The 16,884-nt window shown below is 34.8% G+C and overlaps 3 protein-coding genes across 3 annotated transcripts; all 3 read right to left on the bottom strand.

The window, feature by feature from the left end:
- Positions 1 to 5,211: 5,211 nt before the first annotated feature.
- LOC147559705 (MADS-box transcription factor PHERES 2-like) lies at positions 5,212 to 7,707 on the bottom strand. The gene is made up of 2 exons (XM_086657860.1): positions 7,164 to 7,707; positions 5,212 to 5,454 (listed from the first exon to the last, which is right to left on the bottom strand). Exons 1-2 carry the CDS (start codon positions 7,692 to 7,694, stop codon positions 5,371 to 5,373), a joined length of 615 nt encoding a protein of 204 aa, XP_086513986.1. The 5' UTR covers positions 7,695 to 7,707; the 3' UTR covers positions 5,212 to 5,370.
- A 3,571-nt stretch (positions 7,708 to 11,278) lies between these two features.
- LOC147559704 (agamous-like MADS-box protein AGL80) lies at positions 11,279 to 11,554 on the bottom strand. The gene has a single exon (XM_086659208.1). It carries the CDS (start codon positions 11,552 to 11,554, stop codon positions 11,279 to 11,281), a length of 276 nt encoding a protein of 91 aa, XP_086515334.1.
- A 1,615-nt stretch (positions 11,555 to 13,169) lies between these two features.
- LOC147559703 (MADS-box transcription factor PHERES 2-like) lies at positions 13,170 to 15,685 on the bottom strand. Its single transcript, XM_086657859.1, has 2 exons — positions 15,118 to 15,685; positions 13,170 to 13,410 (listed from the first exon to the last, which is right to left on the bottom strand). Exons 1-2 carry the CDS (start codon positions 15,646 to 15,648, stop codon positions 13,327 to 13,329), a joined length of 615 nt encoding a protein of 204 aa, XP_086513985.1. The 5' UTR covers positions 15,649 to 15,685; the 3' UTR covers positions 13,170 to 13,326.
- Positions 15,686 to 16,884: the final 1,199 nt, after the last annotated feature.

Below are 16,884 nucleotides of genomic sequence, written 5' to 3'. Positions count from 1 at the left end.
TAGTAGTTTCCTATTTTTTTTTAGTAGAGAATTGTTAATTTTAGTAATTTTATATTTTTAGGAAACCTTCTAGGTTTTAGATTCTAGTATTTTATTTATTTAGAAGTTGTTATTAGAATTTGATTAGGTTTAGGAAAGTAGTATTTTCTTTATTATAAATTGTTATTTGAGTTTGATTAGGTTAAGGAAACCCTAAGTCTATATAAAGGGGGATCTAAGAGTTGTTTTATTCATTCAAAAATCAATAAAACTTCAGTATTTTAGTATTACTTGTTCTTTATTTTGGTTCTATAGTCTTTAGACGAAGTTCTAAGACTCTTTTCTAGGTTTTAAAGTTTTAGACGGAGTTCTAATTCTTTCCGGAATTTTCCGCTGCGTCAGTTGGCATCAAGAGCGAGGATTTGCCTGGTTCGATATCATCTACGCGAAGATCACTTTAGAACACATCGATGGATTTGCCAAAGATGCATCTAAAGTTGGTTTAAAAAAAAAAAAAAAAAAAAAAAAAAAAATCAGATTATTATTAGTATTCTCTATTTTGTTATCAATCACTCAATATGGAGAATTACTATCATGGTAACAGTTTTTCAGTTCAAGTGTACCCACGTAGAGAGTATAATGAGTATAAGATCAACGAAGAAATACCAATTTTCGATGGGTATTCAACTATTGAAGAGTTTTTCGATTGGCTAGATAAGGTCGAACGACATGTCACTAATAAGTGTGCTACTATTCTCAATGAGCAGGTAGTTAAAATCATTGTTTATAGACTTAGAGGAGTGCTGCAGATTGGTGGGATCAATTACAACTTCTAAGGAAGAGACAAGGAAGGGCTCCAATTCAGAGTTGGCCGTCTATGAAAGAGAACTTGAAGGAGTGGTTTTTACCTCCTGATTATCAACAACACTTGTTAAGGATATACCAAAACTGTAGACAAGGGTTGCGTTCAGTGAGTGATTACTATGAGGAGTTTTCAAAATTGGCTCAAAGAAACAATATGGAGAGCATTATAGAATATGAAGATGTTGTAGCAAATCGATTTTTAAGCGGATTAAAATTTAGTTTGCGAGAAAAAGTGGGGATAGCTACAGTATGGACTATTCAGGAGGCGTACAACTTAGCCCTAAAAATTGAAGCTCAGGAACGGGAATATAGGAAGTTTGGATTTCGGAGGGAAGAACAACCTCACTTAAACATTAAAAAGGTAAAAATAGCTCCCGTAGAGAATGTTGAACCACCACAAATTGTGAGCATAGAAAATTCAAGTAATATTACTCACGAATCAAAATCTAACATTATTGTGTTCACGGATAAGTCTCCTAATATCAATTTACACGATGAAGGATTTGTTTCTGAAGAAGTTGGTCAGAAAATTGAGTCAATTGAAGTAGTTCAAGACGTTGTTCAAGAAATTGAGTCAGTTGTTAACAAAATTGAGTTAAAGGAAGTTGTTCAGGAAATTGAGACAAAGAACGTTGTTCAGGAAATTGAAGTGGTTCAGAAAATTGAATCAAAGGAAGTTGATTCAAAAGAAGAACTTCGCAAGTTAGACTTTGATCCAATTAAAATTCCTTCATACGAAGATCCATTCTCAGAATTATGCGAATCTCAAATTGTTTCAAATGGATTGACAAGTAATTTTATTCGAAAGTCTTCATCAAAGTTCATAATTTTCAATCACTATACTCATGATCTGTACAAGTTTATTTTTGGGCTGAAAAGTGACTTTGGGTCAAATTACAAATATGGACAGAAAATATTCTATGTCATAATAAAATCGTCAGTCAAATCTGAAAGTTTGGTAATTCCTATGCATAGTTCACGAGAAGGATATATCAAGGGAGTATCAATCAAGATAACATTCAAGTCAATCAGTAAACTCGAGGCGAGTTTCTTTGAAGTGGAGGAGACTGACGCAGCGGAAAATTCCGGAAAGAATTAGAACTCCGTCTAAAACTTTAAAACCTAGAAAAGAGTCTTAGAACTTCGTCTAAAGACTATAGAACCAAAATAAAGAACAAGTAATACTAAAATACTGAAGTTTTATTGATGTTTTGAATGAATAAAACAACTCTTAGATCCCCCTTTATATAGACTTAGGGTTTCCTTAACCTAATCAAACTCAAATAACAATTTATAATAAAGAAAATACTACTTTCCTAAACCTAATCAAATTCTAATAACAACTTCTAAATAAATAAAATACTAGAATCTAAAACCTAGAAGGTTTCCTAAAAATATAAAATTACTAAAATTAACAATTCTCTACTAAAAAAAAATAGGAAACTACTAAAATAACCTAATTGATGATATAGAAGATTTTCAGAAAATCTTCTGAAAATCTCCCTGCATCACCTTTTTATATAAGGAGGGACCCCAACACTAAGTGCGCCTCTAAAACGTCATAAAGGTGTATTTGCCGACCCGTGTGCATGGTTTTCACCACCCAAAGTCCTAAAGTCCTATATCATTTCTTACTCGACACCTAAGTATAAGGGAGTAAGTTGTTATGAGTCTTTACATTTTCTTTTAAGTAATAGATGTGTGACTATTACTAGCTAAACTTTTTAGCTAGCTCAACTCTTCCTCCTCGATGACACGACCACAATTATGTGCTTTGTGGTTCATTTTAATGAGTGGATCCCACTCAAATAAGCATAAAACATTCTCAGTCCGATTTCAAGATCGGCATTCTCCCGTGTAAGATTGTTCTCACATGCCTCCTCTCTTGTGGAGTTCTTTGAGCCTAAGACGCATTTATTTTCCTAGTGATGTGGAGCACGTGTGGCCTTTAAGTCTTTCATGTGTTGGTCTAGCTCTGATACCATGTTAAATTTTCTAGTCATCCAACTCAAAACTAATTGGCAATGAGTGGACAAGATCTAGACATTATATTATTAGTTGTTCGATCGTCGTTCTCCCATGTGGGAGTATTCTCACAATTAATATATTTTAAGTTTATCGTTTTCAATACACCAAAAACCATAAAATTTTCTTGCACAAAGCCCTCCATGGTACCAGCCCATGATGGGCATAATGGGCTTCAGGTGGTCGAATATTTGACGCCCGGAGCCTAAAATATGAGGGGAAAACTTGCTAAAGATATACTAATAAAATACTCCATATTTGTTGAATAACAATTTAACAAAAACATATAAATAAATATAGAATATTGGAGTCGAGAAAATCACTTTTTTATTTAGACAATAGCCGCATTATATTCAGACTCAACAGTAATGCAATTTTGCCTCCAGGAATATAATAGTCTTTGTTTCAACAAAAAATAAATCTTACTTTTCTAACCGAAAGGTTCATTCTAATCATCATTCACTTCTGCAATCTTCTTCTTGAGGATGACAGATTCATTGTTAATCATCCTCTTCTTCTGAGACTGACCATCAAGTTCTCAAATCGATTGAGGACACGGAGAGCCTCTAATATGGAACAACATACTTCTGGTTCTGGATTGTCCCCACAGAGGATGATGAGCTCACTCAACTTTTTCAACAAATCCTTCTTCATTTTGTTTAAAGTTGCTATCCTTGATGTCTTGTCAGCTGTCAATGCCATTTCCTCTCTTTTCCTCTTCATGATATTTCTCTTGCAAGTTAATAGTATAATTGGCCTATGTGTTTATAGAGGGGGAGAATGAAAGAAGGAACATAATGTTAGAGAAACTACTTTGGTGGGTCGGGCCTGGGCCTAAAGATATTACGCACGGCAAAAATGATATTCTGTGTAATCCTAGCATAGCAAAATTCTCGACAGCTTTGATGGACGGACAAGATTTAGAGATAATTGACCCTCAATGCTCTCCCTAAATCTACCCTTCAATCTAAGCTGGTTGGTGATTCTAGAAGCCTAAAAGTTACATATATTATCATCATACCAATTGTTGGTATCTATTTTTGGTTTCAAACCACCTAAAATTAGCTAAGATGTCAAAACGTTTACATAATCGGAGAAGAAGAAAGTAATGGTTTATTTTACCTAATCAGTAAATGTGCCAATATTCTATCAAATATTGCTTTTAAGGTGATTCATTTAGTCGCGTTTACTTTTATTATCTTTGAAATGGTAAAGAGACAACTCCAAGATCACCCAGTAAAGTTAAATAAGAAAGTGTTCTTTGAACATATATAAACGAATAATCATTGAAAAAAATATGTTATTTCTATAATTATAGAGACAGACTTAGCTTAATAGTCCTTTCTGAAAAATAGAAATAAAGAAAATTACTTAATGTTTTGACAAAACATAATACGTTTATGATTTATAAAAATCAAAGTGATAAGTGAATACTTCAACCAATTCAAAGAATGTAAAAAAAACGAAAAAGAGGAATTGAGATAATATAACCGAGGCAATGATTTTTATCCTTAAACATTAATCGCCTTGTTTTATGTACTAACAGTGTAGGCCGGGACATGACCAAGATTGGGTTGGGTTTTCCTCTTAGTGGGGACTGGGGAAACCTAGTTGGGTTTGGATTAGGAAACCAAACCCGGACCCAAGTCGAGTTTCTTTGGGTCGGTTACTTATGACGGTGGAATTAGGATTAAGGAGGAGTCTATAAATACTACCTTAACCTAATTTAGATGTGTGTGAGGAGCACCAAAGGATGCAAGACAATTAGAAACGCACAAGAGAAGAAGGGAGAGAAGGAGGTTGGCGAGAAGGGCGGGGCAGAACTTTTTCAGCACGCGCAGTCTTCATTGTTCGGAAAATCCGACGGTGAGTTCTTCTCCGATTAAGCTGAAATTTAGCAGAACTGTTCTTGACATATTCATCTAGTATTTGTACGGAGGAATCATTGATTGATCGCCGGAATCCTAGTGAATTTTGGGTCGTTTTGGACTGCAAATTTCTGGACTGTTTTTGTTCTTTCTTGTGATGGTTTCTCCGTGTTTCTTCGTGTTTGAGATTGATTCTTTTCGGAAGGGTCTGAGTCTCGGGTGGACGTAGTCTGTAACTACTTTGCTTATTATAGTTGATTTGGTTGGACTATGAGTCCCGTGGTTTTTACTTCTCACATTGAGGAGGTTTTCCACGTTAAAAACCGTTGTCTTATTTACTTTCAGTTCTTTGTTTATTGCTCCCACATATTCTTCTGTATTATCCTCGTAACTAGTACAAAGGGAAAAACTTTATATTCCGCTGCGCCTAAGTGCCCGTTTTTTCCAACAGATTGAAGACCAAGGGGAACCAATATAATACGAAATCGATCGTTTTTATTTGGCAATTAATTTACATTTCATATTTATGCAGAAGTAAATAAAGGTAATTGATTTCAGACTCATACAGATCATAAAAGCCAAACCCTCAATAGATGTTTGTCCTCTTAATGTATGGAGCCAATTCTGGACCAGCTTACTCCTCATCATGATTCTCAATGTTCATGTCCTGGTTCAAGGCCAATAGAGCTTCAGCCAGCTGATGCACCTCCACATTTTCCTGGTACACAATTAAACTTTCAAATACAGTCCCACAAATTAAGAGAAAAAAGAAAAAACTATGGATTTAATTTCTGGCTAACTTGTGGGGGTCATAGTAGCAGTAGCACCATATGATAGGTTCAACACTAACACATTTTTTTTGAGAAAACCACATAGATTCAAATTGACGCGTAAAGGATTAAACCTTTTATCAATTTGAAATTCTATACACGGAGTACGTTATTTATGGCATGTAATGTAACACTAACATATTTATCGTAAGTAATTAAATGTATTTTCACATATTGTAAAAGGCATATCGAATCTCGTATAAATGATGAAAAACATTATATTCCTACCTTATTTGCAATGAATAAAAAAAATAAAAAATATCATTACGATTTATTTTGATATTTACTTGTGAATTTTTATACGGCAAGAATTTGTGTAGTTTAAGTGTTACCATATGAACAAATTTATAATTATGAATTAGACAAAATAGGGCGTTAATATTTATGGTAGAAACAGGTACAAATATACAAATCAATGTTGGGAAAATGATATGGACTAACAAGAAACTAGTTGATGTGTTCTACTTGAAAAAACACCATCTGACATAACTTGGACTTCTGATATTTCCAAAAATCCACAGAACGACAAACACTTCTTGAATTCGAGTCTTATAAGAATTAAATTTTGAGAAAATGATTTTATGCCCGACAGGAGTTGAAAAGAGAAAGTTTTTAACTTTATCCGTCTAAATTTTTTCCGACCACATATCTTGGCAGTGGTTCGGCCCGATAGTGGTCGCCCATAATATCAAGGTTGTTTTCGGAAAAACTCATCTTACAACAAACAATAATAAGGTGGGTGTTTTGGAGAAGGGAAATGCCAAATGTACAAAGAATCTTTGACAAGATTCTTGACAAAATGCTATTTGAACGGTCCCGATCAAAGTCAAACTTTGAAAAGTTTTGATCAATTTTTGTCTTTTAGTGAAAAAGAGTCATTAAGTCACAAATTTTGTCAAGGATCTTGTACATGTAGCACTCCCGGATGGAGAATAAGAAAAGTTTTCGAGAAAAAAGGTGGAAACCCTAAAAACTATCTCCCAAACACACTCTTCGAGTCGTCGGCCGGCTACTTTTCTCCCTCTCTCTTTCTCTGCTTCTCTGTCTAAGTTTCAGCGAAAGGGAGAGCCCCTTTGCCGATCCTTCGTCTGGATCTGTAAGAACCGGATCTAGAGGAAGCCACCTCGTCTGGAAAACTAGACAAGATCCCGACGAAGGGACTCTCCTCTTCGCCGGTTTTAGAAAGAGAGAAACATGGAGATGGAGAGAGAGGCAGATAGAGGGAAGGGAGATAGAGAAAGAGAAGACAATCGATTTTGTGGTGGAAATCGTCAGTTAATGGTGGAGGTCGCCTGAGTATGATATAAGCTATCAGAGTTATAGTGCTGGGAAAGGGAAGGTGAAAAAATAAGAAACTGAAAAAACATAAGGGTGATGTTTGCAGGAAACAAGAAAATTTCTGAATAATTTTGTGTTCACTCAAAACTAATTGCTGCGGAAACTTTTCCTATTTCCCCAAAATACTGACCATGAATAATAATAATAATAATAATAATAATAATAATAATAATAATAATAATAATAATAATGACAATAATAATAATAATAATAATAATAATAATAATAATAATAATAATAATAATAATAATAATAATACCTGCTGTTGATTTCCGTTTGGGGTTTCCTGAGGGGGTTGTGAGGATGAACACCCTGCCTCATTAGAGACCTGAATCTCTGTAATCGTATTAATCTTTTCCTCCAATATCAAACCCAAAGCATTCAATTCATCAACACTAAGATCATTCAGACTAATCCTCTCTGTGAAAACTCCAGCCACTAGAAGTTCTAACTCTTTCGCTCTGTTCTCTTTCTCCAGCTTCTTCAACTGCTCTTTCGCTTCTGCGATCTTCTTCTTAAGGATGAGAGATTCATTGTCAATCATGCTTTTTGTCTGATCCTTGACTGTCAAGTTCTGGAATCGATTCAAGACACGAAGAGCCTCTGGTTGGGAAGGCCATACTTCTGGTACTGTGTTGTTCTCACCATAAACAATAGCTGTAGCTGAGATCCCACAGAGGGTAGTGACCTCACTCAACGTTTTCAACATACCCTTCTTTCTTTTGTTGTAAGTTGCTCTCCCTGGTGTTTTATCATCTGTCAATGCCATTTTAGCTCTTTTCCTCTCCATGATATTTCTCTTACAAGTCAATAGTATAAAGTATAATTGACCTATGTATTTATAGAGGAGGAGAATGAATGAACATAGTATTGGAGAAACCAGTTTGGTGGGACTGGGCCAGGGCCTGGGCCAGGGCTTACAAATATTACGCAAAGCAATAATAATATTATATGTAACTCCTAGTCCAACAAAATTCCTGTCAGTTTTGATGGACGGACAAGATTAAGAGATAATTGACCTCTTATACTCTCTTAGAATCCTGCTCGTCAATCTAAGGTGGTTGGGGATTCTAGCAGCTTAAAGGTCGCACAGATTATCATTATAGCAATTGTTGATTTGTATTTTCGGTTTCAAACTTTACATAATCAGAGAAACCCACCTCCTTTTGATAATTGAAGAAAGGAACGGTTCAATTTACCTTATCGGTAAATGTGCCAATATTTTATTAAAGATTGTTTTTAAGGTGATTCATTTAGTCGCATTTACTTTTATTATCTTCAAAATGGTAAAGAGATAACTCCAAGATCATCCCACGATCTTTCAACAGAAAAAAGATCATCCCACGATGTTAAATAAGGAAGTGTTCTTTGAATGTTTATAACGAATAATTATATATTATTTATGCAATTATAGAGATTGACATTGATGATGTGAAGATTCATTGATGCATACTATTAATTGGCATGAAGGGAGAGAATGAATGAACGTTGTATAGGAGAAACTAGTATGATGGGACGGGGACGGGGACGGGAGACCCAAACATATTACACATGACAAAAATGATATTATGGGTAATTCCCTACCCCAGCAGAATTCCTGTCAATATCGATGGGGCCGTCTAGATTAAGAGATAATTAACTTCTAATACTCTTTATAAATCTTGCTCGTCAACCTAAGCTGGTTGGGGATTCTACCAGCCTTAAGATCATACAGATAATCATTATAGCAATTGCATTATAGAAGAAAACCGTCTAAAATTGGCTAAGAAGTCAAAACGTTTGCATTATAGAAGAAAACCGCCTATAATATAAGAGAGTAATGGTCTATTTTACCTAATTGGTAAAAGTATCATATTTTATTAAAATTGTTTTTAAGGTGATTCATTTAGTCCCATTTACTTTTATTATCTTCAAAATGATAAAGAGAAACCTCCAAGATCATCCCACAATGTAAAATAAGGAATGTTCTTTGAGCGTATATAAACGAATAATAATTGATTTTTTGTAATTATAGAAATAGACTTAACTTTTTTTTTTATGAAAGTAATAGACTTAACTTAATAGTCCTTTCTCAAAAACAGAAATAAACAAAATTACTATCTATGTTGGCAAAACATAATAGGTCTATGATTTATGATAATCGAAGTGATAAGTGAAAACTTCAACAAATTCTGTGAATGTAAGAAAAAAAAAGAGAAATTGAATAATATAACCGAGGCAATGATTCTTTTTCTTTAAAACATTAATCACCTTGTTTTATGTACCAACAATATAGAAAAGGATGAAGTGGGGATTAAAGACCAAAGTGGGCCAATGTAATAAGAACTCGGTCGTTTTTATTTAGCAATTTATTTACATTTTATATTTAACTCCGCTTATAAGAAATGGTCTTTATATAAATAATTTGAAATAAGAATAGTACCATCAGTTAAGAACGTCTTCTAAATAGTAGTTTCTGAGACTAAATTTTTGCTAACTATAATTTTCTTTTATCATCCATGTGAATGGTTGGTATATTTCTCAAACTGAAAGAAAATTGAAATTTGTCAATAGTAAGCATGAGGTTTTCAGCAAAAAAAAAAAAAAAAATTATTATTTTTTTTTGAAATTCAAGTTCCCTATCACGGATATTCAGGGGCGGAACCAGAAAATAGTGTGAGAGAGGGCAAGGATGAAATCTAAAAGAAGAGATCATACATAAAAATTTTGTGGGAGTCAAAATTACTATTAGAAGTTAAATTCCAGAGAGGACCACTGCCATCGCCGGCCACCCCCTAGTTCCGCCCCTGCGGATATTCAACAAGACTAACTGATACCCTTTATTTCAATTTGTAAGAGAAAGTAGATTGTATACCATTTCTAAACAGGTGTGTGATCCAACCCAAATCACTTGGGTCATAACAACACAATCCCACCAAGAAACTATTGACATTTAGTTTTTAACTATTACGTATTCCTTAGATTAATACAAAAATCAATGTGATTCATGATTCTAACAGAGGTCACTATGGCAGGGTGGAGGGTGCAATGGCCCACTTTTAGTTTCGTCCTTTAGTGTAGGCGAAGTGTGATTCCAGATACAACGGTTTTACCTTTCTGAGCGGAGGAATTATTACCGGAAACTGTTTGAACTTTGATTAAGTAGTACAAATTTTTGAATATTATGTCTATAGAAATATATGATATTTCGAGTATAATGTTTCTATCTACAATCTGTGTTTATTTATAAACTGCGAACAACCGCAGTTATGAACTCGTTAGCAATGATGGAGAACAATCGCGATGACTATTGGAGGAACCGAGGAAACAATCACAATGATTTAGTCCTCGGGACCATCAGTAGTCCATTGGATGACGATCCGCGTGAAACAAGGAAAATAACCCAGTGGGCAGATTTGATGTATCTACAAAAAAAAGGTTCAACGTTCTTAGCGACGATGCACACATACAAAGTGCGCCTCTAAAACGTCATAAAGGTGTATTTGCGGACGCTTGTGCATGGTTTTCACCACCCAAAGTCCTATATCATTTCTTACTCGACACCTAAGTATAAGAGAGTAAGTTGTTATGAGTCTTTACATTTTCTTTTAAGTACTAGATGTGTGATTATTACTAGCTAAACTTTTTAGCTAGCTCAACTCTTCCTCCTCGATGACACGACCACAATTATGTGCTTTGTGGTTCATTTTGATGAGTGGATCCCACTCAAATAAGCATAAAATGTTCTCAGTCCGATTCCAAGATCGGCATTCTCCCGTGTAAGATTATTCTCACATGCCTCCTCCCTTGTGGAGTTTTTTGAGCCTAAGACGCATTTATTTTCCTAGAGACGTGGAGCACGTGTGGCCTTTAAGTCTTTCATGTGTTGGTCTAGCTCTGATACCATGTTAAATTTTGTAGTCATCCAACTCAAAACTAATTGGCAATGAGTAGACAAGATCTAGACATTATATTATTAGTTGTTCAATCGTCGTTCTCCCATGTGGGAGTATTCTCACAATTAATATATTTTAAGTTTATCGTTTTCAATACACCAAAAACCATAAAATTTTCTTGCACAAAGCCCTCCATGGTACCAGCCCATGATGGGCATAATGGGCTTCAGGTGGTCGAATATTTGACGCCCCGAGCCTAAAATTTGAGGGGGAAACTTGCTAAAGATATACTAATAAAATACTCCATATTTGTTGAATAACAATTTAACAGAAACATATAAATAAATATAGAATATTGGAGTCGAGAAAATCACTTTTTTATTTAGACAGTAGCCGCATTGTATTCAGACTCAACAGTAATGCAATTTTGCCTCCAGGAATATAATAGTCTTTGTTTCAACAAAAAATAAATCTTACTTTTCTAATCGAAAGGTTCATTCTAATCATCTTTCACTTCTGCAATCTTCTTCTTGAGGATGACAGATTCATTGTTAATCATCCTTTTCTTCTGATAACTGACCATCAAGTTCTCGAATCGATTGAGGACACGGAGAGCCTCTAATATGGAACACCATACTTCTGGTTCTGGATTGTCCCCACAGAGGATGATGAGCTCACTCAACTTTTTCAACAAATCCTTCTTCATTTTGTTTAAAGTTGCTATCCATGATGTTTTATCAGCTGTCAATGCCATTTCCTCTCTTTTCCTCTCCATGATATTTCTCTTGCAAGTTAATAGTATAATTGGCCAATGTATTTATAGAGGGGGAGAATGAAAGAAGGAACATAATGTTACAGAAACTACTTTGGTGGGTCGGGCCTGGGCCTAAAGATATTACGCACGGCAAAAATGATATTCTGTGTAATCCTAGCATAGCAAAATTCCCGGCAGCTTTGATGGACGGACAAGATTTAGAGATAATTGACCTTCAATGCTCTCCCTAAATCTACCCTTCAATCTAAGCTGGTTGGAGATTCTAGATGCCTAAAAGTTACATATATTATCATCATACCAATTGTTGGTATCTATTTTTGGTTTCAAACCACCTAAAATTAGCTAAGATGTCAAAACGTTTACAGAATCGGAGAAGAAGAAAGTAATGGTTTATTTTACCTAATCAGTAAATGTGCCAATATTCTATCAAATATTGCTTTTAAGGTGATTCATTTAGTCGCGTTTACTTTTATTATCTTTGAAATGGTAAAGAGACAACTCCAAGATCACCCAGTAAAGTTAAATAAGAAAGTGTTCTTTGAACATATATAAACGAACAATCATTGAAAAAAAATGTTATTTCTATAATTATAGAGACAGACTTAACTTAATAGTCCTTTCTGAAAAACAGAAATAAAGAAAATTACTTAATGTTTTGACAAAACATAATACGTTTATGATTTATAAAAATCAAAGTGATAAGTGAATACTTCAACCAATTCAAAGAATGTAAAAAAAAAACGAGAAAGAGGAATTGAGATAATATAACCGAGGCAATGATTTTTATCCTTAAACATTAATCGTCTTGTTTTATGTACTAACAGTGTAGGCCGGGACAGGACCAGGATTGGGTTGGGTTTTCCTCCTAGTGGGGAAACCTAGTTGGGTTTGGATTAGGAAACCAAACCCGGACCCAAGTCGAGTTTCTTTGATCGGTTACTTATGACGGTGGAATTAGGATTAAGGAGGAGTCTATAAATACTACCTTAACCTAATTTAGATGTGTGTGATGAGCACCAAAGGATGCAAGACAATTAGAAACGCACAAGAGAAGAAGGGAGAGAAGGAGGTTGGCGAGCAGAGCGGGGCAGAACTTTTTCAGCACGCGCAGTCTTCATTGTTCGGAAAATCCGACGGTGAGTTCTTCTCCGATTAAGCTGAAATTTAGCAGAACTGTTCTTGACATATTCATCTAGTATTTGTACGGAGGAATCGTTGATTGATCGCCGGAATCCTAGTGAATTTTGAGTCGTTTTGGACTGCAAATTTCTGGACTGTTTTTGTTCTTTCTTGTGAGGGTTTCTCCGTGTTTCTTCGTGTTTGAGATTGATTCTTTTGGGAAGGGTCTGAGTCTCGGGTGGACGTAGTCTGTAACTACTTTGCTTATTATAGTTGATTTGGTTGGACTACGAGTCCCGTGGTTTTTACTTCTCACATTGAGGAGGTTTTCCACGTTAAAAATCGTTGTCTTATTTACTTTCAGTTCTTTGTTTATTGCTCCCACATATTCTTCTGTATTATCCTCGTAACTAGCACAAAGGGAAAAACTTTATATTCCGCTGCGACTAAGTGCCCGTTTTTCCCAACAGATTGAAGACCAAGGGGGACCAATATAATACGAAATTGATCGTTTTTATTTGGCAATTAATTTACATTTCATATTTATGCAGAAGTAAATAAAGGTAATTGATTTCAGACTCATACAAATCATAAAAGCCAAACCCTCAATAGATGTTTGTCCTCTTAATGTATGGAGCCAATTCTGGAGCAGCTTACTCCTCATCATGATTCTCTATGTTCATGTCCTGGTTCAAGGCCAATAGAGCTTCAGCCAGCTGATGCACCTCCACATTTTCCTGGTACACAATTAAACTTTCAAATATAGTCCCACAAATTAAGAGAAAAAAGAAAAAACTATGGATTTAATTTCTGGCTAACTTGTGGGGGTCATAGTAGCAGTAGCACCATATGACAGGTTCAACACTAACACATTTTTTTTTGAGAAAACCACATAGACTTTCAAATTGACGCGTAAAGGAATAAACCTTTTATCAATTTGAAATTCTATACACGGAGGAGTACGTTATTTATGGCATGTAATGTAACACTAACATATTTATCGTAAGTAATTAAATGTATTTTTCACATATTGTAAAAGGCATATCGAATCTCATATAAATGATGAAAAACATTATATTCCTACCTTATTTGCAATGAATTAAAAATAAATAAAAAATGTCATTATGATTTATTTTGATATTTACTTGTGAATTTTTATAAAAATTCACGGCAAGAATTTGTGTCGTTTAAATGTTACCATATGAACAAATTTATAATTATGAATTTGACAAAATACGGCGTTAATATTTATGGAAGAAACAGGTACAAATATACAAATCAATGTTGGCGAAAATGATATGGACTAACAAGAAACTAGTTGATGTGTTCTACTTGAAAAAACACCATCTGACATAACTTGGACTTCTGATATTTCCAAAAATCCACAGAATGACAAACACTTCTTGAATTCGAGTCTTATAAGAATTAAATTTTGAGAAAATGATTTTATGCCAGACAGGAGTTGAAAAGAGAAAGTTTTTAACTTTATCCGTCAAAATTTTTTCCGACCACATATCTTGGCAGTGGTTCGGCCCGATAGTGGTCGCCCATAATATCAAGGTTGTTTTCGGAAAAACCCATCTCACAACAAACAATAATAAGGTGGGCGTTTTGGAGAAGGGAAATGCTAAATGTACAAAGAATCTTTGACAAGATTCTTGACAAAATGCCATTTGAACGGTCCCGATCAAAGTCAAACTTTGAAAAGTTTTGATCAATTTTTGTCTTTTAGTGAAAAAGAGTCATTAAGTCACAAATTTTGTCAAGGATCTTGTAAATGTAGCACTCCCGGATGGAGAATAAGAAAAGTTTTCGAGAAAAAAGGTGGAAACCCTAAAAACTATCCCCCAAACACACTCTTCGAGTCGTCGGCCGGCTACTTTTCTCCCTCTCTCTTTCTCTGCTTCTCTGTCTAAGTTTCAGCGAAAGGGAGAGCCCCTTTGCCGATCCTTCGTCTGGATCTGTAAGAACCGGATCTAGAGGAAGCCACCTCGTCTGGAAAACTAGACAAGATCCCGACGAAGGGACTCTCCTCTTCGCCGATTTTAGAAAGAGAGAAACATGGAGATGGAGAGAGAGGCAGATAGAGGGAAGGGAGATAGAGAAAGAGAAGACAATCGATTTTGTGGTGGAAATCGTCAGTTAATGGTGGAGGTCGCCTGAGTATGATATAAGCTATCAGAGTTATAGTGCTGGGAAAGGGAAGGTGAAAAAAATAAAAAACTGAAAAAACATAAGGGTGATGTTTGCAGGAAACAAGAAAATTTCTGAATAATTTTGTGTTCACTCAAAACTAATTGCTCCGGAAACTTTTCCTATTTCCCCAAAATACTGACCATGAATAATAATAATAATAATAATAATAATAATAATAATAATAATAATAATAATAATAATAATAATAATAATAATAATAATAATAATAATAATAATAATAATAATACCTGTTGTTGATTTCCGTTTGGGGTTTCCTGAGGGGATTGTGAGGATGAACACCCTGCCTCATTAGAGACCTGAATCTCTGTAATCATATTAATCTTTTCCTCCAATATCAAACCCAAAGCATTTAATTCATCAACACTAAGATCATTCAGACTAATCCTCTCTTTGAAAACTCCAGCCACTAGAAGTTCTAACTCTTTCGCCCTGTTCTCTTTCTCCAGCTTCTTCAACTGCTCTTTCGCTTCTGTGATCTTCTTCTTAAGGATGAGAGATTCATTGTCAATCATGCTTTTTGTCTGATCCTTGACTGTCAAGTTCTGGAATCGATTCAAGACACGAAGAGCCTCTGGTTGGGAAGGCCATACTTCTGGTACTGTGTTGTTCTCACCATAAACAATAGCTGTAGCTGAGATCCCACAGAGGGTAGTGAGCTCACTCAACTTTTTCAACATACCCTTCTTTCTTTTGTTGTAAGTTGCTCTCCTAGATGTTTCATCATCTATCAATGCCATTTTAGCTCTTTTCCTCTCCATGATATTTCTCTTACAAGTCAATAGTATAAAGTATAATTGGCCTATGTATTTATAGAGGAGGAGAATGAATGAACATAGTATTGGAGAAACCAGTTTGGTGGGACTGGGCCAGGGCCTGGGCTTACAAATATTACGCAAAGCAAAAATAATATTATATGTAACTCCTAGTCCAGCAAAATTCCTGTCAGTTTTGATGGACGGGCAAGATTAAGAGATAATTGACCTCTAATACTCTCTTAGAATCCTGCTCGTCAATCTAAGGTAGTTGGGGATTCTATCAGCTTAAAGGTCGCACAGATTATCATTATAGCAATTGTTGATATGTATTTTCGGTTTCAAACTTTACATAATCAGAGAAACCCACCTCCTTTTGATAATTGAAGAAAGGAACGGTTCAATTTACCTAATCGGTAAATGTGCCAATATTTTATTAAAGATTGTTTTTAAGGTGATTCATTTAGTCGCATTTACTTTTATTATCTTCAAAATGGTAAATAGATAACTCCAAGATCATCCCACGATCTTTCAACAGAAAAAAGATCATCCCACAATGTTAAATAAGGAAGTGTTCTTTGAATGTATATAACGAATAATTATATATTATTTATGCAATTATAGAGATTGACATTGATGATGTCTAAAAACGACTTTAAGTTACCGTTCAGGATGTGAAGATTCATTGATGCATACTATTAATTGGCATGAAGGGAGAGAATGAATGAACGTTGTATAGGAGAAATTTACTAGTATGATGGGACGGGGACGGGAGACCCAAACATATTACACATGACAAAAATGATATTATGTGTAATTTCCTACCCCAGCAGAATTCCTGTCAATATCGATGGGGCCGTCTAGATTAAGAGATAATTAACTTCTAATACTCTTTATAAATCTTGCTCGTCAACCTAAGCTGGTTGGGGATTCTACCAGCCTTAAGATCATACAGATAATCATTATAGCAATTGTTGGTATCCCATTTTGGTTTCAACCCGTCTAAAATTGGCTAAGAAGTCAAAACGTTTGCATAATAGAAGAAAACGGCCTATAATATAAGAGAGTAATGGTCTATTTTACCAAATTGGTAAAAGTATCATATTTTATTAAAATTGTTTTTAAGGTGATTCATTTAGTCCCATTTACTTTTATTATCTTCAAAATGATAAAGAGAAACCTCCAAGATCATCCCACAATGTAAAATAAGGAATGTTCTTTGAGCGTATATAAACGAATAAT

This window comes from Eschscholzia californica, unplaced genomic scaffold, assembly GCF_041429995.1.
Source record: "Eschscholzia californica isolate CP2 unplaced genomic scaffold, dmEscCali1.0.p SCAF_2, whole genome shotgun sequence".
Classification (NCBI taxonomy): domain Eukaryota; kingdom Viridiplantae; phylum Streptophyta; class Magnoliopsida; order Ranunculales; family Papaveraceae; genus Eschscholzia; species Eschscholzia californica.
This window is presented reverse-complemented; position numbering and strand designations above follow the sequence as displayed.